Source organism: Balearica regulorum, chromosome 17 (genome assembly GCF_011004875.1).
Source record: "Balearica regulorum gibbericeps isolate bBalReg1 chromosome 17, bBalReg1.pri, whole genome shotgun sequence".
Taxonomy (NCBI): Eukaryota; Metazoa; Chordata; class Aves; order Gruiformes; family Gruidae; genus Balearica; species Balearica regulorum.
Genome location: NC_046200.1, coordinates 9,261,069 through 9,282,883, shown reverse-complemented (window position 1 = coordinate 9,282,883; position 21,815 = coordinate 9,261,069). Strand labels below are relative to the sequence as shown.

At 40.8% G+C, this 21,815-nt stretch overlaps 1 protein-coding gene across 29 annotated transcripts in view; it reads right to left on the bottom strand.

Moving 5' to 3' along the window:
* ARVCF (ARVCF delta catenin family member) overlaps positions 1-21,815 on the bottom strand; it is a 286,311-nt gene that overhangs the window by 47,138 nt on the left and 217,358 nt on the right. For all 29 annotated transcript variants that reach the window (XM_075769218.1, XM_075769235.1, XM_075769219.1 and 26 more), the window contains 3 exons: positions 20,427-20,610; positions 6,142-6,259; positions 4,740-4,911 (listed from right to left, as the gene is read on the bottom strand). In XM_075769218.1, the coding sequence (XP_075625333.1) occupies positions 4,740-4,911; positions 6,142-6,259; positions 20,427-20,610 (474 nt within the window). The remainder of the gene's footprint in view (positions 1-4,739; positions 4,912-6,141; positions 6,260-20,426; positions 20,611-21,815) is intronic.

Sequence of the window (21,815 nt, the reverse complement as noted above, 5' to 3'; positions counted from 1 at the left end):
ATTAGCTAGCTTAAATTTCAGAACATTGACTCAGAGACCCAGACCTTATTCAACACAACTACTCATTTCAGAAGTTCTCACTGTAATTTAAAGGTTGGGGTTTGGTACTTCTATTAGCCCTGAAAAACTGAGATGGCATAGTAAGAGTTCCCTACTTCCTAGTGCAACGTTTAGCAAGCAGTATGTATTTGTGCACAACTTAAGGAAGAGATTGTCCAGAAGAGCAGTGTTGGCTGCTACATCTTCTGAGCTGACAATGCAGAAGCAGCTGCCTATTTACTAAACAATTTTTCATTAAGACAGCACACTCCACCTGGGCTCTGTGATCTTCAGTCACGGTTTCTCAATTTCTGGGCCAGACTGGCTGCCTTCTATGAAGCTTTGCTAGTTTGTCTCTCTGAGACACTAACACACCTTGCAGGCAAAACCCACGTCTGTTCAAACCAGGAGCTGCCAGCTGTTTACGAATGGAAGCAATTCAGAACACAGAGCTCTGACCAAGGGGATTTCAAGCAAATTACTTGCTTAATCAAATTGAGCAAGGGCCAGGTTCAGAAATACCTGAAGCACCTACATTTTCCAAGGCTTTTGCATAGTGGGAAAGTGACCAAGCTCTAAGAAGTCTCAAAAAGAAATCCATCTAGGAAGCAAAGGTTTCAATCTGTGGTCCAGCTGGTATTTTTCCAATTTGATTGTCACAGGACCCACAAATACTGGTTTGGAGTTTCTAAAAAAGTGACCAAATTTAGTGAGTTCAGGAGCCTCCCAATTACAAAACTCTCAGCCATCCCCTGATCTGACTGCTACCATGAGAAAACCAGCTTCACTGCCAGCTTCTGGAGCACTGAACCCCCCTCAGCCACTCAAGCCTGCAAGTAATGACAGCACACAGGGATGCTGAAATGACTGCACTAGCAGTAGAAAAGAAGTTTAAGACCCTGGTTGTGTACCCTTCAATTGCTGCCCTTCTATGCATCTCCCTGCTCCCCAAGTTTTCCAGCCTGAGGTACACCAGAGAAAAGATGATGCTGTTGGATCAGAAGCATGGCTCCAAACTTTGCCAAGAGACAGACAGCTCTGAACATGCCTGCTGACAGGTCTGTTTTATGAGACCTGGCTGTAGGAATTGGCACAGCACTCCGGTTTGGGAAAACTGCCTGACATGAGACTTGCTTGTGCAAGATGTAATTTACAGTCTCTGAAACAGTGGGATTAAAATTCTTTCCCTCTCTCCCCTACTACTTTTCATTATGTAAGAAACAACCAAAACATGACCTTCAGCATTTTCAATCTGTCAGAAACTCAGTACAGACTTTGAGGTGTGCCCCAGCATTATTAACCACTAATGTTGTTGTTGATCTTCCTCAAATGTTGTTTTGCTTTATCAGATAATCAAAACAGTGATTCAGCTAGACCATATTTGCTGAAGGATTAATTCCCAAACACTTGCTTTCTGGTTAAAGAAAAAAGTTGAAGGGAAAGAGATTCTTCATAACAACCCCCCTCACTTCCCCCGACAGCCAATACTGTGCTTGTTCGTGTACCCACTGAACCGGACTGCAGCGCAGCGACAGAAAGCAAGGGCTGAGCTCTGTCTTGCCAACATGCCCGTCCTCCACAGGCTCACCAGCCACAGTGTGAAATCAGTGTGTGTCAGAACGCTACTGAGCACCATTTGTTGGGTAGAGCAATTCCCCCGCCAACCCCCCAACATTTCTCCTTTGGCTCAGCCCTCCAGAATGCATTGACCTGAAGCAAGTGTCATAAACTGAAAACGGCCCTGCCTTTGCCCCCCAGTCAGTCTCAGTAACACAGTGGAAGTCTCCAGGGCACTCACAGCCTAACAATTTCCCAGCTGAGAAGCGAGGGAGGCAAACTTTAGCCTCAGCCTTGTGTATTCCAATTGCAATTTTACTACTTATGCTGGGATGAAAAACGAAAGGGCGAATCCCCAGAGGAAATTACTGGGGGTAGCTTCACCTAGCTAGTCTGAGTGCCAGTAATAAAGATGCAGCAGCCCAGGCATGCACACCCAAGCAGACAAAATACCAAGGATCTCGAGAATCCACATCCAAGCTGCTGAGTTTTCATGGCTACTGCAACCCAGAGCAGCTAGCAAAGCTGTGCTTTGATATGACAGGGCTGGTGAGGCAACTTGCACACATAGGTGTTCCCCCTCTCATGGGGCTATCAGGCCAGTTGCAAATCAATTCTCTTACTGCACTTACACCAGGAATGAATAAAATCTTGTCTTTTCTACTCTCAGTGTGGGAAGACCAAACTGAAAATGCTCACTCAATCAGAGGATTTCCATGCCTACTGAAATGAACAGGAGGATGCACTGGGGGAGCAGAGGAGAAGGTGAATGAACAAGACCTTGATCTCAGCTCTTAGCCTTGCAGGTAAAAGCTGAACAAAGCATATTATGGCGATGATGAAAAGAAAGTATTGCAAAGACTCACCTTGATTGAACCACTCCTCTAATTACCAGAAAAGCAGCAAAAGAAAAACAAAAATTTACAGGAAGGAAAAAAATACAAAGGAACAGTCACAAAGAGGCAGACTTTCACAGAATAGGTTCAAAACCTGAGTAGTACAAGAATACTACAGAACTTTCATCAACTAAAAAAACAAAACAAACCAAGATATTCCACTTTCTCCCTTTTGTTCCTGCCGAAAAAACCCCAATCTTTCTCTGCACAGCTTTTTTTTCTTCCTCTTTTCATTAAACGAAAAGGTGCTCATAGAATTGAGGGAACAGAAGCCCTTTGCAGGAATGTTTGAAATGCTATGATCAATGACCATGAAATAAAATAAACATGGAAACACTGCAAAATTAAGTGAACGGGGGGGGGAGAATTTATCTATTTTAAAGTCCTAGACCAAGAAAATTAAGGCAGGTGCAGACCAAGTATTCACATAAATTTAACAGTGAGAAAAGGAAGCTTCTCTTTACAATTTTAAAAGCATATTTATTAATGCATTTTAATTTTTATTTTTTTAAACACAAAGGTTGCCTGTCCCCCTCTATCCTTCTGATCTACATACTACCAGCTGTGAGCTCAGCATTATTACCAGTTGATTTCCCTCTAGAGAACATCACGCTTTAAAAAGAGCGCTGCAAAAAGGAGGAAAAAAAATGTTAAAATATACTTTGGAAATTGTAATTTCCTGCTGAACACACAGAGCCAAACCCAAGCTGTCACTGAGCGCCTGCATTGCTCACTGAAACCTGTGGGTTCATCCTCAGCATCAAATGATTTTGAGCCCAATTTGTCCAAAAAGACATGATCAGATGCTTTGGCTGACAAACAGAAACTATCAGGGTGTACAGCCACAGCAGGTACCCGTAGGTCGGGGCGCCGAGGAAAGAGGCAGACGCTCCACAAAGGACAGCCACCTGAGAGCGCTCTCTTTTCACTGTCACCAAGAGGATGATGACAATTCTCAATCAGCACGCTCCTCCCACAGTGCACACTCATAGCTTTTATGTCTAAAAATGTTTTCACTGACTGTGTTGCTCTCAAGCAGCAAAACAACAGGGACCGCAAGTGGCGGGGAACGGGCTCGAGTCAGCACACGTTCAAGGTTTCTAAAGGGTATCACGCTGAAGTTGTAAGCATTCGCTGTGAGAACAGGCTGGCCAGGCAGGTAAAATGCTCTCTTCAGTTCTTCCCCCAGTCATTAAAAGATTCCCATCAATTTTTTTTTTTTTTAAAACACAGCTTAAATCTAGTTGATGACAGACTAGTCTGCAAAAGCAAGTTCACACTGTGGTAACTTTCCTAACACATATGGAAACAATTAACATTTTAACAACGTGTACAGGTCAGATCAAAGGAGGAGGAACGTGCAGCACAGAGTCCGTCAAGTTCAAACAATTCCATACTGTCTCTTCAGGACCAAAAGCTTCCCTAGACCTGGCTATAAATAGTAAGCCAGGATGTGAGCACACATGAATAAGGAAAACGGAGCAGAGTCAAAAAACGGAGTTAATTATCTCTGAATTCAGTCTAGAATAGTCATTTCTCTAAACAACAAAGAAAATTGATATAATTTGAGTGTCTCTTTCTAAAGGAAAGATGGAACGGGGGTTACCGAGACTATTAATCCTCTCTTGTAATGAAACTCATTTGCAACACTCATGCCCCAGAGGGGAGAACAGGTCTAAAAGTGACTGACAATTAAAAGCTACAAAATCATGTTTGCAATTTAAATTACTGAAAGAATGACAGAATTGGGAGGTTGTATGTTTTGTTTGTCAGTGCGAGGGTAGGCTTTTAGTTTGTTTTCAAAAGTGAGAGGCTGGAGGCACGGAAGATGTACAGACAGGACTACCATGCACAGGGACGAACACGTGCTGGCCTGACTCGAGAGGCTGCGACATGCTATACAGCCAAGCAAGTGGACTAAGCATAGATTTGACAGATGCAAGAACACGGCAGTGCAGAGGAGAGGCAGAGCACATCCACCTTTGTCCAACAGCAGAGTGTCATCTGTCAGCATGCACCACTCCTATTTGAAGCCAAACGAAACTACAGCAATTGCAGAAAAAAATCCCAAATACCTATTAGTGATGCACCAAGGGAGATGAACAAATACATGCCACAACACTACAAACATGTATCTCCACAAACTGCATCATTCTAAACCAGCACGATGAATGTGCTTGCAAGAGCAGGCTTACACAGCAAAATTTACCCCCAAATCCATTTCCAGTTGCTCTCTGCAACACATACCTTTAGCTTTTTTTCCACCAAAACAACCAGCATCGTCTTTCTTCTTCTTCTGAGAGCCTCCCGTGTTTGTAGCCTGACTGGCATCTAATTCTTGGTACTTATCGGCTCCAGGGACCTCTTTGTGGACGTGATAGGAAAGGTTCCGCATAATGCACACGCAGTTCTCCACAGACTGTTACAGACAAATTTGTGTTATAAGTATTGCACCCTCTTATTTTCAAACCATCATATTATAGAGTGGAGGGTTTGGGGGAATGTAAAAAAAAGCCCACTTGCCCCAGGAAAAGGATGTAGCTTTCCAGGAAGATTTAGTCAAGATCCCTTAAATTAAGGTTCATTCTTGTTCTAAAACCAATTTTATTCTTCCAAAAGTGAAGCAGTTTATAAATAGCACCCATTCAAAATGAAAACTCTCTAATCAAAAATACCACCTGATCTTACATAAAGAATACAATTCACCAAAAGATCAAACACAAAGTGGAAAATGATCATATAAAGATCTTATTTTAATACAAGCCTCTCTCTCACTCTTCCAACCTTTACAATCCCCCAGGGGCCCATTTTATTAAATTTTCCCTGGGTCAAAACCTGGGCCTTGTGAGGATTTCAATGAGAGCACACGTTGTCCTGTAGTAATAGCTAATCCATAGCACATCAGGTGGTTACAAAATCCACTTCCAGAATTATCTGATTAAGTGACAGGGCTTTAGAATTCCCTTGTATCATCACATGTTGAAACTCCGAAAGAATAAAATAACAATGCTTTACAAGCCTTACTGGTGTGATAAAGCAATAGTATGCTCTTTCTTTTTTAAACAGGTTAAACTTATGATATTCTTTATGCACAGAAATACGCTTTTAAGCGCCACAGGATGAGATGATGATAAAAACAGATTAATCAAAATCTGCAGCTGAAAAAAAGCCACAATGAAAGTGCTGCAGGTCTGAAGACATATCTTAATGTCTAAGCACTACAGTCTTTAGAGGTGGTGCTGAATAAAGTCTTTAAAATGGGCGCTGACTCCTTTGCTGGTATTGTGCAAAGCACAGCACAACGAGACTCAATTCTAATTTGGAGACTGCACTTATAAATATCAATTAAGTAACGCAGAACAACAGCAATAATGTCACCGACAATAATACAGGACTACTCTCCCAGCCTATCGCAACCACTTGCCTTTGCTCACCTCATCAGCCACACAACGTAACATAGCAGCATCGTGCTGACACCCCATCAGTAGTACTGGGGATATCATGACAGAGATGAGAGGAAGATAATTACTCTATTTTCTGAGGCAGGCATAATCCTCTTCTGATACTAGCAAATAAAAGTCAGATCCCAGCGCAACCCTTCAGCCTAAATTAATGGAAATATCCATTAAGATTTAATACTCAAGTTCACCTTATTGTCTGTATCCTTCTTGCCAACTGCAGACTGTAGAGCATGAAGGAGCGCATCCACCAAGCCATCACACTCCCTTAGTCTTCTGCGTGCTTCTGCTCCATCTGAACTTACATTCCTAACAGGAGAGATTTAAAAGAAAATTTAGCCCTCTAACCTTCACCATGAATTTGAAGGTGTGTCGATTTATATTACAATTATTAAGAACTCATTACCTTGGATGAACAATTTGGAGGCAAAGTAATCTGACAAACCTATTAAATCTCAGTAAAATACGGGCAATGCACATCTGCAGCTCCCTGAATCTGAACGAAAGGGGAAAAGTCACAGAGGTGCCTACAAACATGTTTTGCTGAGTTGCTAGCGAGTTCAGTCGTATACCTTAAACTGGACAGGAGTTTTCAGAGCAAACAATATGCAAACCAAAAATTTAATTTCAAAGCCAGAACTTCTAATCCGAAAAAATACTTTCATCACCTGAAGAAAAAGATTTAAAAAAAAAAAAAAAATCACAAAACTGCTCAGCAGTATTCATGGCCCCAGAAACTGAAAAATGAAAAAGATTAAAAACAAGTGTGCAATAAGCTATATTTTATTTAATCCACCTGTATATAAAACTGTTTGGCTCCTCATCTGCTCCAAAGAAGTCAGGATGGGACTGACTGTAGAAACTGTCAGAAGGGAGCTATGAACTTAGCCTCGCTTGCCCAGTGAGCGTGCACACTACATACTGAAGCTCCAGCCTTGCGTAAGCATCAACCTGCCATTACCCAATAAATACAGAAAATTCAAGGCAATTTTCAAATGCTGACTTTTTTTGGTTCTCTTTTTAATTTTTCTTCTCCTTTTTTTTGGGGGTGTGTGTGGAATGAAGTGACAAGATAATTCTTAATAGTGCTCGCTGGCAAAACCTATACAGAAAGTTTTTTCAAAGCTAAAACGCACAAATTTCGACAACACCACAGCCAACATTTCAGCTTTCAGGGTCTTTGAATTCTACAAACCCATGTAAGGTTAGCTCTCAAAAGCTAAGGACACAATCGTTACCTTCTGCTATCAGGATCCTGCAGCCAGTTTTTCTTCTTAACCAACCAGTGGGACTGCCCATCTCCAAGTAATTAACAAATCAATCACGGTCCCCTCCCATGTCCCCCCATCACCTGGGCAGGTGGGTATGTTAATTGGATGAGTAGGAAACCCCCACATTTTCTCAGAGACCTCTCAAAATCTGAAGACACTTAATTGTGAGCTGGTTGCTGTAATAGCACATTAACCTTCAATTAAGAACACAAGTGAAACACACAGATAAATGAATCCTTTCCCCAAATCCTAACACACAGCCTCACCTCTAGCAACGTCTGATACAGGGCAGGTAAAGTGGATATTAAAATATGATTCCAGAGGATATACGGAAGAGAGAATTCTACATGCTGTTTTTCCATCTCCAGTTGTACTAATCCTTTCATATCAAAAGCCCAAATGTGAATTTTAATGTAAAGTCTTTATGAAACTGAAATTAGAATTCAAGTTCTCTGTGAAACCTTTCAGTAGTTGTAACAATAAACAATAGCAGCTCCACCTCCAAGCACATCTAGTAAAGTGGAACATTACTTACTAAGCTTGAAGGTGACAGAAATGCACTAAAAATGGAGCTGTGTATCACATTTCTTATTCCCTCATTAACTATTAGAAATAGAGAGCTAAAATACACAAGGAACATTTGCAGACTTAAAAAAGTAAATAAATAAAATTTTGCCAAAAAAATATATAAATCCTTCACACCTTTCTTGCCCCATGGCCCATTCAGAAGAGATTTTTCTACAGTCCATTTGTGCTACCACACTTGTAGCACATTTGTTTTACTGCTTTGGTTATCAACAGCATCACAGTATTTTGTATCTTTCTTTCTTTTTCTTGATCTGTATTAGGATTAATATTAAGTTAGATATTGATAAGGTTATAATTGAAAAAGATACTATAAAAGTGCATCAGTAAAAGCGTGGGTTGCTGATATCACTTGCCGTATCTTCAACTATAGAAAAAATTACTGAAAATTAATGCCTTAAGAAAAAATTCCCACTTGTATCACACATAAATAAGCATGAAAACTCTGCAGGATCAAATTAATAGCTAATTAATGCTATGAATAAGTTATCCAGACATCAAACTTTGCAGTTTTAATGTTGTAACTAACACATCAGAAAATGTATCCTTATGAGCATCTCACACAGAAACATCTGCTCTATAAATACCCAGCACTCTTGGGATTCTGCTAGTCCTCCCTCCTTGGATGATGAGATTCCTGCAGCTGATGGGATTTACCTAACATGGAACAACAAAACCCATTTCCTTGTCTGTAACTATAACCCAGACCTCCTGGAGAGCTCAGCTCACATTCTTCTCCGCAGAAGTCTGGGCAACACAGATCTCAAAGACTAAGTGCAGGAGATCAGTTACCTGCTTCTCAGAGTCTGCTCTTTCTGCTGGTCCAGCACTGCAAAAGGCAGTGAAGATCTCCCAATTCCCATGGGAATGTTTGCATTTCAGACACATGCACAAGTAGACCAAACATCCCTAAGGACTAAGCGAAGGCAGGCATGGTGAATGTGAAGACAGTATGCTTTAAGTAAGCTGTCATTTGGCCATCCCAGGAGAAGAGTTCCCAGGGCTGGTTTCCACAATCCAGAGCGACCTTCAAAAGTTCACAGAACCCAGGAAAATGCCAGGCTGCATTTCTGCCTTGGGTGTTAAGACTCTATACTAACTCCTTGAAAAACATCACCTGGTAGTCATCAGTCAAATTCACATCTTGGGTCTTCAAGAGGCAGTGTGGAGGCAAAAGCGATTACATGGAGAAGACAGCTAGTGCTAGCATTGGTCATAAAGAAGGACAGAAACTGCAACCTGATGTCACACTCCACTGACAAGAGTCAGGAAGAATCTCTTCCAATTTCACATCTGCACTGGAGTTGTTCTTGATGCATCTTACAGATTGATTACACGTTATGGAATGAAAGATGTAACTAAATCACGTTCCAAAGGAAACTTTCAAAGCAAAGTTTCTACATACCCTTCTTTCAAGACTGATGAAAATCAACAAATAGGCAACAGATTCCAGCAGACGGTAACAAGGGATTTGTAGTCATCTTACGCAGGGCGACACTCCAGAGGAGGAATGCAAGACCCTGATCGGGGAGAAACCTCCTGAAACTCATGCAGCATATAGCAACCAGACTTGGATAAAGTAGAAAGTTTTGCTTTTCACTGAGCTTTTCTACACATTAGACAAGCATCACTTTGTATCAGAAGACAATTAATTCTTCAGTGGATGGAGTCTTTGATACAAGACACTGACTAGAAAAGGAAGCCAATACCCTGGCCTGAGGTGCTCACTCAATCTGTTACTTAGGAGCTAGTCTGCCATGCAACAACTGAAACGGCCCGAAGATTTTGGAGCTACACACATTATCTCAGTGACTTGCTGGCTGGGACAGTTTAATATCAAGAACCTCTACAGATGAAATCAAAGATACTTTCAAAGTTTGAACAACTTGAAACAGGAATTCTGCAGGGCTTTTGAGGCACCGGTTATGGGCAAAATCCTGTTATAAATGAAAATAAAGCCTGTCCAAATGGGTGGGAATGAGGAGGAGGAACTACCCGAACTACTTTTTACACAAAACAGTGACAAATGATACCTGCCATTCATCTCTGGCGTTCTGTACAGTCTGCTTCCCTTGCCTTGTCTCTTCAGCACCAGTGAGGCTGCTGCTGCTTTCCCTGACTTTCCCTGCTTTTCAATACTTCTCCAAGAGTACCTTAAATGAAAAATCTATTTTAAAAACAACAACAGTATCTTTCTTACATTGCAATGCAAAGGGTAATAGAAAGCTTCACAGTGTGCTTGCCGTAAATATATACAATGCACTCAAAAGAGCAATTCTAGGAGCAAGACATGGAATTACTGTTCATATTACTCAAAGTACACAGGAAGGAAACCATCTGTATGACTGATTTTATGTAAAACAGTAAAGCACAGATGTCATTTCCAGAGATTTTAAATCCCCAGCCTTTAACTTGAAAAAGTGACCTGGATGCTTTCTCGAATTCTTGGAGTCCAGATTGTAGACAGGACTAGCGAAAGAGGATTTGTTAGGATGTTCAAATATATGCTTTCCCTGGGAAAACAAAACAGAGGAGCACTAAGTAAATGTTAAACAAAAGTAAATATCTACCGGCATAGAAACACATCAGGTTAGGAATCCAGTGGGTTGGTATTAAAGACTTCAGAAAATGGGAGGGAACGTGTTGAGAAATCTGTTCATGCTTTAGATAAGGTTATCATTATCACCAAATAGTCTTCTTAATGATATGCAAGTCTGAACGTAACATTTGCATCTGCAGAACAGAGTTGGTATTCATCACCTCCAGGATAGGTAAGCTATTACTACTATGTGCCACACACCACAATTATCCTCAAGAGTAAAGACTTAAAAGTAATTAAATGCATGGCATTTAATTTGCACTACTTCAATGCAAATCATGTAGAAATGCCCCCACTGTGCTCTCCCTAACAATCTGAAAGATAGAGTGGAGACGTGGAGAGCATTTGTTTGGTTTTTTTTAAATGATAAATAGAAATTTGAAAATACAAGCACCAGAGACACACATTTTTTCTCTGAACATTAAAACTAGTATTTCCAAGATTATTGCTGTGTCTGCCACCTGGCTGGAAAGGGCCATCAGTTGTTATCCCACAGTGCCGCAGATGAAGCTGAAAGCCAGAGGTTCGAGTATTACTGAACACTTACCATCCTGCTTCAGTTCAGCAGGTGTAAAAAGCACTTTGTTTAGAGACCCAGCTGGGGACAAAGACATCAGGTTGGGGACTTTGTTTTTTTATATAAATAGAAAGCTGAACTGGAAAGATTTAAGATATCGTCCTAGTAACATTTCCACTTTTCTCTGGAAGAAGCATGGACGAGAGCTGAAGCTGAGGCAGCAATGGGCTCTTTTCAAAAGCCTCTTTGTGCACACTGCAGGGTCTCAGATTGCCCGAACGAATCCTACTTTTTACTGTTGTAAACAACCTTCTAATAGCTAAAAAAGTAACAGTAGCTCCTATATAGTCTGTCTCAGCACTGTTGAGGAAGAACACGATACCTGTGACTGTTACAAGCCTGAGAGCTACAAACAACTGGGGTCTCCTGGTGGGCTGAGCGAGCTGAGTTACGGCAGTGCTGCGGTGGAGCCGGCAGGCAGCACATACACCTCGCGAGACCTCGACTAACACCGTCACTGAGGCTTCGCTGTCCAAACACCGAGTTTTATATACTTCAGTTGATAAAAAACCTACAAGGTTCTCACAAGTCTAATTTAAATATATTAGTAGTTCTGTCCACTTACTCTGACAGTCAGAACCCTTGCTATAAAAACACCCTTCCACAACCACGCTTTGCTTCACTATTAAGAATTTTTTGTTTGGATATCAGCCAGAGGAGACTGATAAATAATAGTTGCAGTAATGTACTCTATTTCCAAGCTTTTTTCCTAGGTACTGAATGTCCCAACAGAGGAATATACAGCATTTTAAAATCTTTCCATCATTTCATGCAGAAATAGAATGAATTCCATACTTCAGTTCACATGAAATACCAGAAAGTTTAATTTGTATTATGTTCATTTTTCTGAAAATAAGAGAGAAAAAGAAAGAAGCTGCCTGTGACACAACGATAGCCTGATCCAGGCAGCACTGGTCAAAGAGCCCTGTACAACACCATGGAGTTTGGCAGCAGGCAGCTGAATTAGAAATCAAGCAGAGAATATGGTAAAGAAAACAGGAAGAAGCCAAAGTCCAAATGAAATGAACAGAAAGATAGGGAAACTCTACTGATGGTGATGTTAGGTAGGGAGCAGCTGTTCAGCTGAGAAAAGGTCTATCAGGTCTGGGCAGGAGATCCCACTGGAGATTTCTGCTCCACTTAAGCATCCACTTACCAGCTAGACCCAAGAGAGAAGGAGAGGAGCAGCCCCGGGTGCCTTGCACGTGAAACCGTTCCAGCTATTTGAATAAAGGGATTGGTTTTGTTTAGCTGGTCAAATGCTCAAAAGAGGGCATACAAAAAGCCACCCCTGAAAAGGGCTTTCCAAGCTTAGTCTGTGCTCCAGCAGCACTGGCACAGAGCAGGAGATCTACAAAGCACACTGCCATGTCTCATATTCACGTCAGCACTGTCTAAAAGAGCTCTCTGCAATAAGCAGGGGCTCAACAGCCAGCAGTTCAACAAGGTACAGATGTCAAGTCCATCCTTTGTTATTTGTGGCTTTCTATATCCAAAACATCATGTAATGCCTTCTCAGTAAAATGCTGACTGGTTAACTCCTGCATGACCTACTTGGAGGGCCTTAGCTTGCTCTCCTGTGATGCAAAACAACGCAGGAATGCACTACACAAGAATTCCATGATGCCCAGCAGCTACTTAGCTTCCAAACTCTTCCAGTCTCTGCTTGGAGGAAAGGCTAAGGGGCTCTGCTTGCTTTATCACACATGCTTGCTGCAGTGTGAAAAGAATCTCAAAAACACAACAATGAGGTAGTATTTATCTAATAAAGGATCATGGCTCACATGCCTTCCAAAGCAAACTATGTCCACTACGGTGAGTGCAGTGAGCTTTGTTTCAGTTTTGCTCTTCATCACACCACAGTGACAGACGTTTTTGTAGATTCCCTTCACTGACAGCCAAGGGAGAAGGGACCTAGATTCATTCCTAAGGAATGACAGAAGGCAATAAGCAAGTGCACAACTTTAAATTTATACTTCAGATTTGATTGTAAAGCATTAAGGTTGCATGTAACTAGGTTATGTCTCTGCTGCTAAAATCTATGCATAATTTATTTATATTACAAGCTAAACATCAGGAACTGTCAAGAGGAACTCTAACAGCTCCTTACTAGCACGAATTAAACGCTCTGCTCATTGTATAAGCCCCAGGACAGCCATATGCTGTGATCCTGCACAGTATCAGTAAGCTAATTAAGAAAATGCCTTCACTCACTTCTCTCCATTGTGTGGGTTTTTAATTTGAGTTGGTTTTTTTCCAGCCTGGGTTGGGCAGATAAGCTTCTCCCTTTTCCATGCAGCTTGCTGCCTCCGAAGCAAAGATTCACAGGCAAATTTCTGTTCAGTTTTTATCTCTTTCTAAAACTATTTCTTCGCTGAAAGTCCAGTTCAAATGTACCTGCTGCACAGCAAAACATTGACGGTATCGTTAGCTCCAGTTTCTGAAGCAGCAATCTCCCAAAGGCTGCACCAGCCTCCAAGAACAGCCCGTGGGTGGACAGAGACGCGACAGCATCTGCCCTCATCTCCTCTGGGTGGGACAAGGAGGTGCTAAGCTCTGTAAGAAGTCCTGTCCAGGCCTCCTGGGTTAAACAAATGCCCTACAAAAGCAGATAAAAGGACTACTTGAACTACGGTAGGGGAGTACTCTGATTAAGAAGAAAAGTCAACCAAACAACTGTCAAAGAATCCTTTTTGGAGTGGGGGAGAAATGTAGCTGCCCCAAGGGGGGCTCTCTACTAATGCTAGACTCCTGAAGCTCAATAACTAGTTTGCGGCTGATAAAAAAGAGAAAAGCCAGCGTGTGAAAACTGATGTTTACGTATCTTCTCTGCCCTGCTATGCTTCAGTAAGCAAAGTTCCCTTGATGCCAAGGGCAGCTTGGCTGGCAGCACTGTAGCAGCATCACCTGAGTTTCACCTCCTGCGCCCTGCTCTTCACTAGACCACACTTCCATGTCAAAGATTTGCACTTAAGTGCCTTCTTGCTTCAGTCAGTTGGAGATGAAGGCTGCCTCAAGTATTTGAGAGTGCAGGTAGGACAAAATAGTATGTGACTGTCACCACATACTATTATCATGCCTGCAGAATTTAAAGATGGAGAGAGCTTGAAGGTAATTCACTTCAAAAGCTCTAATTCCCAAGCACTTTTCTTCAGAGAAAAGCCATACATTAATCATTAATAAGAAAGGAGGGCATAAGCACCTGGCTTTGACAGCCTTTCTTCCTTTCTTTCCTCAAATTCAGCATGCAGAGATGGGAAGAAAAAATGGACATGCCGGTATCACTGAGACCTCAGAACTCTTCTGCCAAAACAAGACCACAGATTCTGTTTGACAAACCTCTTTTACCTCCATGTGCCTCACAGACACACACACCCCTGCTACAAACAGTGCATGCTGTAGGTGTTTGTATGCATACATACATTCACAAGCATATAAAGATATTTAGGACTCGAGGAACGAGTCCATTACCATTAAGCAGTGTTAAGTATGACTGAAGCGCTCTAAGTTACATCTGCAGGACAAGAGGTACATGCATGTACTTAATGTGCTCTGTCCTCCTCAGAAAAAAAAAAAGAGTTAAAACATTCTCATACAAAAACTCTATTTGGCACATCCTAAGTATTACTGATTTACCAGCAAGCTCCTGCAGTCCTCTTTCCTCTGAAGTACGTAAAAGTAACAGGAGCCTGCAGGTACTTATACATCATTTCCTATCCTGGTGGAGTATCTTTTCAGCTCTGAATCTACCAAGTCCCTATCTTGTGTCTTCAAAAAGCATCATCTCTCACACTTACCATAACTCTTGGATTTTGATTCCATAGGACTGAATTCTTAATTTTTACCTACAAGAGGTGCTTATTCCCAGTTGTTGTCTCTAGGACCAACCACTTGACAATCCTTGAGCGACTGGTATTTACCAACTTCAGGGGAAGGGAAGGACAGGGGTGCCAGTCTCACGTTAAAGACAGGAAGGTGAAGATCAGTGACTGGAGTTCAGATCCACTCAAGGAATTGAGCCAGAATCTCAACAAAACCAGAAGGAGACAGAGCTATTAAAAATTAGACCACGAAAAGGTTTATACCATTAATCTTCCCTGTAATTATGTCAGAATAGTAGCAGAACAGCAATTAAATCCGTACTTCTCAAGTCTCTCGCTACAGTTCTAGCCACCAGGTTGTCCCTTCTTTTCTCAGGAGCTGATGTTGGACAAGCTGTTATGCGCAATTTCGATCTGAAGAATGCATGTTTTTAATGGAAGTCAAGTGGGTGCAGTTTGTTTGTGTTCGTACACCCACGGCCAGGTCTCTGAACCCTGAGGCTATTTGTGAATGTGAATTTCTGCGTACTTGGAGAATTGTCAAGAAATGCTGCAACTACAGATGGTACTCTCGAAAAAGGAGCACTTTGCATCTGTTTGCTATGCAAATTAATTCATTTAACATTTGTTGACAGCAGGTCAGTTTAGCACAGGAATCAGGCTAGAAAGTTGGCAATTTAGGAACTAAGTTCTACTCTGTCCTCTTCGAAGTGAAAAAATCCAAGGGAGAATTAAAAGTAATTAGGCAGAAAACAGCAATTAAACCCAGAATGAATTTAATTTTTAAACCATTTAAATCCTTGCTGCTTCCATGGTGGATATCTACACAGGAAATGAGAGGGATGCTGTGACTGCAGCAGCACTCCCTGACCTACAGATGTGGCACTTCCCCTCTAAAGCAGAGAAGCAATTTGGGAGAAACCTGGAGACACAGCGAAGGTCTCTGGCACCGCCTGGGTGCACGTGAGCCAGCCTTAGCTCCATCAATCCCACAAGCAATTCAACTTGTACTCTTCTCCTAACGCACCTTAATGTCTTGGTCAAAGTTGCAGGAAGAATCATGAAATGGCCTTGTTAAGATGCACCAAAACTGGAAGAGAGTACAATGTAAAACCAAATGCTTCTGGACTGCAAATCCCAGTAGGTATTTAGGGGTTTAAAGAGAAGTGAAAAAAAAAAAAAAGGCAGTACCTAGAAGAAACATTCTCCATGTACCTAAAAGAATAAAATACAATGCAAAGACATGAAACTTGTACACCAAATGAAATAAAGGAACATCTGTGCATATTTAGTGATTCTCCTAGAAAATATCTTCCTTACTTCTTCCCCAGTCCTACTTTTCCACAACCAAAAATCCACTTAATTTCAGTAAGTCAATCTTTGCCTTGCTTTTTTACTATTCCTTTCCAGATTTCCACCATACCTATTTCTCTCAACAGGTTCAACAGAATATAAGAATACATTTATTTTATAAAATTACACCTAAGATAGCATTTATCACAAGGCTCATAACTGTTTTAAGTAGTAAAATTATTACCAACATTGCAGATCCATTCATCATTTTGTGTCTTTTCCTATAAACAAAACATAGCAATGGAAGAGGAAACATCTTCTTGATCTCAGGACAAGAATGTAGATAAAGTGTCATCATCTGCACTAGTTTCTGAAAACTTCAGTGGTTCTCGGTAAAGATTACAGAAAAAGCATGCCATATATTTCATTACCAGATCATAGTTTGCAAACTGGCTGTGCTGCCAAGTCTTTATTTTGCAAAGGGGAATACAGTATCCCCAAAACATTTGTTTGAAGACAGTTTTTGGCAACTCAAGTAAGTACAGAGTAGGACGGCACACAGAATCCACTCATTATGTTCCAGATGGTATCAGGATTCAAAAGATCTCTTACAATGGCCACAGTCATAGGAGAAGGCTTGACTTTAGAAGAAGCCATTAAAATAAACACTCGTCTCCAAAGTCAATATAAACCGTAACCAGGTGCCTTTTCTTCCTTTGATTCTTACTGGCTACATACACATTGTCAGTTATCTACAGTAGTTTGGTATGGACATCACTAAGTATCATAGATAATCCCAGAGTTATTTAACTTATGGCAAAAGAGATAGTATTTGAATGGTACTCTTGATGATAAACTCTGCACAGTTTCTCTGATTTCCAGCTTGTAAACGACCAGGTCTAACACTACTCGGTGCCATGCACAGGGCCCTCTCAGATAGCAGCTCTGACAGATCCATTCCTCAGCACAAGTCCCTTGGCCATACAGACTAAAATCAACATCAAGCAACATACAGGGATTTTTATTACTTTAGAAAGTGGGCAGAAGTCAGGGCTATACAAAGCCAGTAAGCTACCTTAGCTTTGGGTTAGAGGCAAAAGGGTACATGGCTCATGTCGCTTATCTTGCAAAGTTCATTCCTAAGTAAAGCAACGCTGGTGCAGGTACAAATGTCTGCTAAGAGACTGGCCCCAATTACTGACCCCTCTGCTAAAGCATCCTTCCATCCCACATATACCTGCAGCACTATGCTATCTGTGCTGCTAATATCAGACATTAAGCCACCCTTTGGCACAAGCAGTCCAAGTTGACTATTTAAGATTTAATTCACCCTGCCCTAGAGGGATCTGGACATACACCAGCACCAGAACTCCCCAAGTGAGGAGGGAGAGAGAGACTTAAGAATTACACAGGAAAAAAGGTATTGTAGACAGGACAGGACTGGACAGGAAAGTGGGATGGATTGGGATTTTAAGAGGTAAAGTGTTAATTAGTTGGTTTTGGTTTTTTTGGGTTTTTTTTTTTTTTTTTAAAGTTAGTTGTTTTCAACTATTCTGAAGTAAGTGTTTCAAGGCTCTGCACTATCAAAGGGAAGAGCTACATTAAGAACAAAGTAAAGATCAGAAAGCAGTGTTAAAAAAAGCGCAAATAATTAACTGGCAGTTCACGCTGTGAATCACTGAGTTTGAAACAAACTCGCCCACATCTGTTGATAAACTTCAGTAGCGGCAAAAACGATACTGAAACGAATGCCATCCTGCATGCATAATGCCTATCTTTTGCTTGGATCTAAACTGCAAGGACATCTGAAACCTCAGAAGCTCAAAGAATCTCTCAGTTGTTTTGGAGGACAACACAGCACACACCTGAGGCTCACTTTCAAAGGGGACAAAGGAGGCTGGCATGCCATCAAGAGGACCAGTCCCCCAATTAAATATCAAATTGGTAAACAGTTTGTAAACTGCAATAAGCTCCATTCACAGAAAACTGAATTTCTAGAACCAGCTACCATGTCAACAAGAGAAGAGTATGGAAAGGAGTTTTTAAACACTGACGTATGTCAGACAGATGGCTGCAACAATTTATTCTCTGCTGGTGTTAACTATCTTATCTTGCTGGTGCTTTTAAGGATGAGCTGCAGAGGATTTCAACAAACAATGCAAAATTATTTCCAACAGTAGTAATGATAATTACTTTTGATATGTCCACTTTTATCCGTAGATCCAGAAGCGCTCTACAAAAGGTATGTAATATCACTGACACTGTAATGAAGTACGAACAACTGAAAGACAGCTCGTATCTCATCTACTCCTGCATTTTTGTTGTCCTGGGCTCACTTTAGCTCATTGCAAGAAATAAGGAGACAGTTCTACCTCCCTCCTATGCAAGACGTTGCTCTCTCCACGGCACAGCAGAGAGACATGGACAAACCACCTTTTTCAGATTACCTTTCCCTGCTAACCTGCCATCATGTCTCCATTTACCTTAAGCAACTACTTTCAAGCATGAAATCACCTCGCCCCACATCTGACTGAAGCTTCAAATTTTCCATAAGGAAGCACATAGTCTCACATGACTATGACAGCAGGGACTACAGATGAAAGGACTGAAATACATTTCCTCCCTTCAACAACAGAAGCAGTCACCATTCACTGGCTGCTGTCCCAATGCATCTGAAGTGCACCAGGACTGCTTTTAATTACCAAAATTTCAAATTGTCTAATGTATCTAAGTACTACTATGCTCCACACCCTTCTTCATTAGCCTTAAGAATACAATGTCCAAAGTGGCACAACCTTTTTGCATGTCCTGTAAAACCAGTACCTTACTTTAAAAATTAAAAAACCACCCCAACCAACCAACCAACAAACAAACCAACCCAAAGCTATCCTGGAATGTAGAAGTTCAAGTGGATCAAGACACTGCACATACTAATAAAAAATTATGATGTGGATTGGGTTAGTCTACTAATGATCAATTTATTGTCTATGCTTACTGGAGAGTCTCATATTCATTCAGGTAATCCTTTTATCCCCCTGCATGACTAATTTCCTCTTCCAGAACACCATTAGAAAATGAGACACTAGTAAGTAAAAACCTACGATGTCTGGAGCCTACTTAAAGGACCTTAAGTTTCCAGTGGGACTGCAAATAATTTCAGTAATGTGCACTTTCAGAACACTTTTCATTACCTTCTTCATTTGTGAAGTTACTCAGGGGAATACTTACTGCAATTTAGAGACCACAAGCCCAAGAAACAGAAATGAACCAACTTCTGAAGATGCATTCATCAGTAGAAATCTGACAGAAGTATACTTCAGAGCAACAGAAGGTATGATGCCAAATCTTTATTAGTTTTGTTCAAAGTAATTGACTTCATCATAAAGCTGAAGAATCTAGCAGGGCATCTCCACCATTTTATCTCAAAGAAAAGCAAAACGAAAGACATTGCTTAGGGAACATTGGTTCCTCAGGTTTTCAGACTGCATTAGCATTCCTCCTGACCCCAGCTTCCAGCATCTACTGTCCTACTCTCAAGGTGCTCTCAGAAATGCAAATACAATTTCTAACCAGAAAAGGCTATTTTGTAAGATTCCTAAATGGTCAGCAGTTCAGGTTCTTAACTAATTTCCCTAGTCCTTAGTCATTCTAGTTTAAAATAGGAGTGTGTCCACAAAAATGTTTGTGGCTAAAACTGGATCCATGTTTCACACTCAGTGTAATTCCATGAAACTAGTTACCCAAGATCTGAAAAAAAAAAAAAAAAAAAAAAAAAAAAAAAAAAAAAAAAGCCTTTTGATAGGAGAAAGCCTAAAACCAAGAAGAAACCAAGAACAGATTTGTTTGAAAACACACTTTTCAAATAAATAAAACCAGCACCACCAAGGGAAGCTGAGAAGATACTCAAAATTTGTAGAAACAGCCCGCTGATCAGAACACAATCAACAAATGAGAAGTGTGATTCTCAGTACATATGGCACAGTTTGCACTGCAAAAATGCTTTTTTTTGTACTTAGCTTGACAGTTAACCTTACCTGGGTCACTCTCCATTGTATTATACACCTCCCTATATAGATCCACTCCCCCTAACCTGGATAAATGACCTAGTCTTCACATTGACCCCACCAGACAGACCTACGTTGACAAGCTCTGCAACAAGAGAGTTCATGGCAGGCAAGTATCTCCAAGCATTACTATTGTGCCCACTGAAATGGGAATATCTCTACAAAATTAAAGATATATGATAAAATTATTTTGATTTGAAATAAAGTAACAAAATCCTAAACACGGAATGTGGTGAACAGATTAATACTCCACAGTTCTGCCTTACCGTAAGCAACCAGAAGTGTTCTTGAAGACAGTTGTCCACTCGGCATCACGAGGCTTAGAGTCCTCATTCGGCTCACTCTCCCAACCTGAATGTGGTATAATCACCTCATTGGTAAGCGTCTGCAGACCATGGTTGATGATGACCATCTTCAGGGGCTCATAGGAGGACAAGTTCCACAGGGTGCCTGCAGGAGAAACAGTCATTATTAAATAACAAGAGAATAAGAACTATTTTAAATCTCTAGATTAAATAGAATCACTAGAAGGTTAAATCATGAAACCCAATGAAAAGTCAAAACCACTTGATGAGATGCCAGACTAGCACATAGCTTAGGGAAAATTCCATAGTCGTGCAACAGAAGCATTTCCAAAAGCATAGAGGCACTTTTATCAAGATATGGATATTGCTGAAGTCATCAAGTCTGACAACAGAGTATGTAAACGTGATGTGATATTACAGATTAATAGAATTTTTCTGCCATGTAACAAAATTTGTATACTTTGAAATCTGGCTGTGTCTCAAAAAGTAAAAATTAATCCAGTGCAGCAGACAAGTACATTGAGCAAGTCTTAAAAACAGAGATGAATTTATGGAGGATCATTGATCTTAAGCTTATCCTCTGCACAAGACAATATTTCATTCAAGACTCCTCTCTATTATTTACTTTCGCATTTTCCTGTCACAGGCAATATCTGTGTTCAAATCACCTGGTGCCACAAGCATATGATTCCTTAAAGAAGCTGAGAACCATGGCTCCTCTGTCTTTCCATTTTTATCTCAATTAGGAGCCAAAGTAGACAGAAGTCAAACATCAAAACAACATAACAGAGGAACAGCCTTACAACTGTAAAAATACCGAGTCTTAGATAAGCTATACAACATCCCAGCAGACCTATATCACTGTCTTGATACTTACTGCTCACTAGGTTAGGACTAAAACAAGACAGTCGCTTCAGAGATAATTTCTGCACAGGCCCAGCCTGGTAACATTTAAGAACTATCAATAACAACACTTAGAGGGAGCCAGATGCACGCTTTTGATCTCCAAGGAAAAGTGTGAAGACTAGCAAAATTTCAGAGGGACCGCATGGAAAAGCTAGGGTCCCCAGAAGCTAGGGTCCCCAGAACACACAGGAAATCTTTCCTAAATATTAATCTGAGGCTCCATGTGTTACTACAACTGTGAATTTGTGCATATTACAGTGCAAATTGTAGATACTCCCCTCTTAGTATACATGTCTAAAGCAAAACACAAAAGAACAGCAAAGGTGCAACCTTTTGTTTCAGTCCCTTTCTATCACCCCAAGTTTTAAAACCTACAACTTTCAAACTTTAAAAATGACTGGAAAAAGATTTTAGATCTATTACTTTTATCACACAGTCTAACGC